Raw genomic sequence first — 5,421 nt, forward strand, 5'->3', positions numbered from 1 at the left:
TTATAATTCAGATCAAACATTTAACCTTTGGATCTTTAATTGTATTTGAAATACTGATTGTGTGAACTGTTTTAAAAATTGTACTGTGATTACAAAATAAATGCGATTTATGAAATTTATTTCATTATTCTATCTATCTATGCACAAAGACTTTTATCATTGCCTCTATCAGTTGATATTCATTTCATAATACCACACTAGAGGGCGCTGTACATGTAATGAAAACTGTCAGCAATGTATATAAACAAAGGTTGAGATTAGTTTTCTTTACCGGACAAGTCGAGTTGAATACGCTTTCAATATGAAGTTCGTAATATGTTTATTTGCTCTTGTAGCATGTGTTTATGCTTCTGGCCAGTGGCAAGAAATCTCAAAGAACGATGTTGGGGCAATTAACGCAGCAAACTTCGCAGCTAAATCAATTTCAATGCGTACCAATTCACCCTATCATTCCAAATTAGTTCATGTTCATAAAGTGGAGAGGCAGGTAAGCATTAAAATATAAAATATTCAGCATAAAATATTACATAAATATACGGCATTTATATGTAACCTCACTTTTTAATGCTCTATCTATGTAATTCATTGCATAAATGCAGCATTAAAAAGTGAGACTGCATATAAAAGTTATTCATTGTTATACATTACCATAGTTTTTGTGTAAGAAACCATTATATATGCTGTATTAAATCGGGGGCTATTAAATTTTAACTATTGCACATACCTATAAAGGGATACTTTCTAATATATTCTTGTATACAATAAATTCATTGTTTTGAATATATAATTAGTATGTTATAGGAAATATGACGACTTGTCAATTCTGTTATTAATTAGAAGAAACTAGTAGCATTTCAAATATATCAAGAAAATTTTATGTACACATATTTTAATAAAAAAAATAAAAAACAAATAGGAGAAATGTATATATTGTCCAGAAATGCAGTTTTTTCTTAAAATGATTTGAATTTGGTTAAGGTAGTTGGAGATTACATGATAAATTTTTAATAATGGTGAAGTTTTTTTTTTTTTTATTTTACCTTCTGTTACTTGGCTAGTATCTGTATTTCCTTTAAATTTTTACTTTAGTTGAAATTAAGCTTATTATTCCATTCAAGATCAGGGACAGGAGAAAGAAGCACTCCTCTAGGCCAGTGGACTCAGAAAGCATATGCGCACAGGGAATGGGTACCTTTTTTTTGCAGAATTATTTACTTCCTCAATCATTTCCCTCACACTCATATTGTTCTCCTTAACATTTGGCAGTTCAGTATATTACTGTTTGAAAGTCTATGAAAAATCTTCAAATGAATGACCTCAAAAGATAAGAGCACTGTACATATATCTTTCAGCTTTCTTTGTAAAAAAGGGGTATGTGTTATACAGCGAATATACTTAAAAATGATAAAGTTTGAAAATACAGGTGCATGTAACACTATTGAGGAAAGAAAATGGACACTTTAAAAATTGAACAAATTGCTATTAAAACTACATGTTATGTCCAAATAAATTTCATAAATATAATGAATGAATTATTCATATTTATAAAGTCATATTAGTGCCTAGTTATCTACCTTGTGCTATTAGAGAAGTCAAACAACAAGAAGCAGCATTATATTTGTAAATTTTGCAGGTCTAGTTTCATTTGCACTTAAGCAGCTGAGGAGGATGGTTCTGTAGGTAAACCATCAAAACTAGTCCTGCAAAATTTACAAATATGACGATGATTCTTGTTATTTTACTTTTCCAATAATCATTATTTGACATGTTATTTTAACCTAAATTGTCTTGTGCTAGTTTAGCAGTTTTTTTAATGAATACAAAAATTGACTTGGGCATTTTTGTTCCAACAGTACATAAAAAAAAAAAAAAAAAAAAAAAAAAAAATATATATATATATATATATATATATTTGCTCATAAATATTCAAAATATGTAAAATGCTAAAAAGTTGAATATAACAAAATATAAGATAAATGTAAAAAAATTACTAAATCATATTTAAAAATTTTGAAGCTTATTATATATTTCAAAATGTTCGGGACAAGCCCTACATTGCAAGTGTTACATTCGTAGTTATTTAACTTGCATTTTTATTAAGGAATTTTTTTTGCATACTGCAGATTGTGGAATTTTTTTTTTATACTGTAGATTGTCTTCTTCAGTCCCCTATCAAAATATAAACAAAAACCCAGCACACAATGTAACACAGCCCTTTGTGCAATTGTTTACATGTTCATATTTCCCTGATCCAACAAAACAAAAACAAGAACAACAAATAAATAAAAATTGGAACTGAAGGGCATATTAAAGGTCAAAGCTCTGTGAAAAAACATTAAAAAATGTAAGTTTTCAACCACCGTTTAGTGTTGTTTAAAACTTGAATAAAATATTCCAATTTGAAATCGCACCAGCCATCATAGGCTTGAAGACTCAGAAAGGCTGATCACTTATAGGATATCTTGGCCCACGAAGCGAGAATCATGATCACGGTCCTGAACAGCTTATAACACAGGTTAATTACTTAAATAAAATAGTTAATTTGAAATCATCTTGAACCCTTAAACATTCCTTCTAAACTGTTTTAAATTGCATGTCTTGAGTTGAATGTAATATAATATTACAAATTGAAAATAATTTTTATAAGTTATGAATTTTGATTATTAATTTGATACTTTTGAAGTTTGGAGCAATTAGTGAGATATTTGTTACATTTTATATTTTTACTGTTTCCATGTTCTTTTGCTAATGTACATTAGCAATATTCTTTTATAGATAGTTGCTGGAGTTAATTATAAACTTAAGGTAACCCTTGGATATACATCTTGTAAAAAATCTGAAGTAGAATATGACAACATTGACAAATGTGACATTCAAGAGGTTAGTTAAGTTTTCAACATTTCATTTAATTAAATTTTAAAATTTACTTTCTGTATTCATGTGCTAATTTATTTAATTAAATGAGCAGACATGAATAATTTATTCAAAAAATTCTTATGTGATTTCAAATTATACTTTATGCTTTATTATATGTGTACTTCTTTTATACTGATTAATTTTTTCCTTTATAGAACTCCTACAAAAAGTGTGAAATTAAAGTTTATCGAAACTTGAAGGGTGAACATCAAGTATTACATTTTGAATGTGTTCCTGATAAGAAAAAAAGTGTATGTATATATTTGTTTTTGATAAATATTTTAAATTCTGTATTGTATTGAAAATTTACTTCTGGCAAGAGAACTGTGCATTTTTTAAAAATTTGCTGCATGTTTTTAAATTTTATGTGTGTAATACTCTCACAGCCTTATTATCATACAATTAAGAAATAGGCCACAGTTTTCATAAAGTGCTAAATTTAATATTATTTCAATGTTGATTTCAAATAAAAAGACTCTGGGGATTTTAAGGGATTGTTACTACAAACTTTTGTTGGATTGCCAGAGAAATTTACTTTTAGCAAAGAGAGACACGGATTTTTTCTTGAAATGCACCAGTTATCTTATTTAATTGAAATCAATATGAAAATAAAATAAGTTTATGGAACTACTCTTATATGCGCCCTCAGGTCGGCAAATTTCTCGCCAAGCATTTTTGGCAAGAATCTCCATGCCGCCATATTACTACCTAAATATTTTATCTACATTTCAAATTTTAAGCCTAAAATTTCTCCAAAAATGTGGTTTTCACTCATGCAAAAACCACGTTTTGAGGACACAATTTAAGCTAAAAACCCGAAAGAAAAGCAAAAAATTTAGATAGCAAAAACGTAAAGTTTCTAACCAAAAATATTTGACAAGAATCCATGTATACAGCGATACGTTTTAACTTAGAAAAACATCTACAAATCACACATTCTAGGCAGCGAAGGAATCTCTACGAACTACGCACTCCTCACTTCAATAAATTAGCATAACAACAATAAATTTCAAAGAATACCATGTACACAGCATTCTGTTTAAACTTAAAACATCTACGAATTGCACAATCTAGGCATTGCACATAAATCAACCAAATAAACTAAACTAAATTACAAACAATTCAAAAAACAACAATAACAACAGAAATTCATACTAAAAAAAACAATGAACATAACAATCTACAAAATAAAACAGTAAAATAAAATGCACTTACCATAACACATTCCTGAATAAAATTTCACCAGTCACACAACGTCTCTGAACAAAAGTGCCACGGTTTTGCTATATCACATGTCTTTCTGAGATTCAAAATTTTGAAAGTAAGGATAAAAACTTGCTCCAAAGTTAACATACTACACAAATACCACAATGCAAATCTTAAACTCTGCTGACAGCTACAAACTTTACCAGCAACCATTTGACTGCAAATCCATACAAGAACTATCAGAAATGCCCTTCTTCGTCTGAGTTCTTAAGTAGCTCTGCATTTCGGACTCTGTTTTAAAAGTTCCGCAGAAATTTCAAAAATACACTTCAATCCTCATAAACACATCCGTGAACAAAAGATTCGTTAACAACTCCAACATCGTACCTTTTAATACTAAATTTACTTTCCACACAATCTAAAATATGCGACTGAAATCTTGCCACTGCGTCTATCATTGCAACATACATTTCAAAACACCCACGGCACGAACTAATGAGCAATTAAACAACTCCAGCAAAAGATTTTTAAACGTCAACAGGGTTGCCATAAAACACTCAATTGTGCCCAAAACCAGCGCAGAACACATATCACCACATTTGGTGAAATTAGGGCGCATATAAGAGTAGAGCCAAGTTTATATATATTTTTAAGTCCTGCAAAGCAAATCATGAAGTATTTATTTTATTTTGTTTTTTCCTTTAGCCATCACATGTTAAAAATGCTCATCATGATTATGCTGAGGAATTGCTCTTTCAGGATTTTATTGCAAGACATAACAAAGCATATAAAGATGATGCTGGTATGTATGACTGATTCTCTATAAATGAAACTTGAATATGACTTAACCCTCTGAGCATTGTAACCAGCTTTATCCAGTCATCAGAAGTTTTGCTACTTGGCATATATTTGCTTTTAATTTAAGATATTTTACTTTCTTTGTTTAAAAATGTAAATATCATCTTAATGAATGTAAGTTTATGAAAGTATGGACTAAAATAAGTAATTATACAAACTCAATTAATAAATGCTGTTTAACTACCTGTTTTCTCGACGGATCTAAAATCCTCTGCCACTCATAGGGTTAAATTAGGCAAAGCAATATCCTTGTGTTTGGCATAGATTTTAGTCAAAACTATCGATTTCAAGGGCAAACAGGTACAGGTTCTGATGAAGAGAGACCTGTACCTGTTTGCCCTTGAAATCAATAAAGGCTTGCCTAAAATCTATACCAAACACAATGTCGTTGCTTTCCCTAATTTTATGTTTCGCGTGTTTCTCTTCTGTCTTAAAAATGAT

At 29.5% G+C, this 5,421-nt stretch overlaps 1 protein-coding gene across 2 annotated transcripts in view; it reads left to right on the forward strand.

Annotated features, from left to right (window-relative positions):
* Positions 1–242: 242 nt before the first annotated feature.
* Positions 243–5,421, forward strand: part of LOC118181643 (cathepsin L-like) — a 28,858-nt gene continuing 23,679 nt past the window's right edge. Inside the window, exons 1-4 of one of the 2 annotated variants that reach the window (XR_015040885.1) lie at positions 243–487; positions 2,776–2,880; positions 3,072–3,167; positions 4,828–4,924. Coding sequence is in view for 1 of the 2 variants with exons in the window: in XM_035350808.2 (XP_035206699.1) it covers positions 302–487; positions 2,776–2,880; positions 3,072–3,167; positions 4,828–4,924 (484 nt within the window). In the remaining variant the exon portion in view is untranslated. The remainder of the gene's footprint in view (positions 488–2,775; positions 2,881–3,071; positions 3,168–4,827; positions 4,925–5,421) is intronic. The other variant, XM_035350808.2, reaches the window with a different exon arrangement.

The sequence above is a fragment of the Stegodyphus dumicola genome, chromosome 4 (assembly GCF_044657685.1).
Source record: "Stegodyphus dumicola isolate Sdum_Otavi_A_Nest chromosome 4, ASM4465768v1".
In the NCBI taxonomy this organism is placed as follows: Eukaryota; Metazoa; Arthropoda; class Arachnida; order Araneae; family Eresidae; genus Stegodyphus; species Stegodyphus dumicola.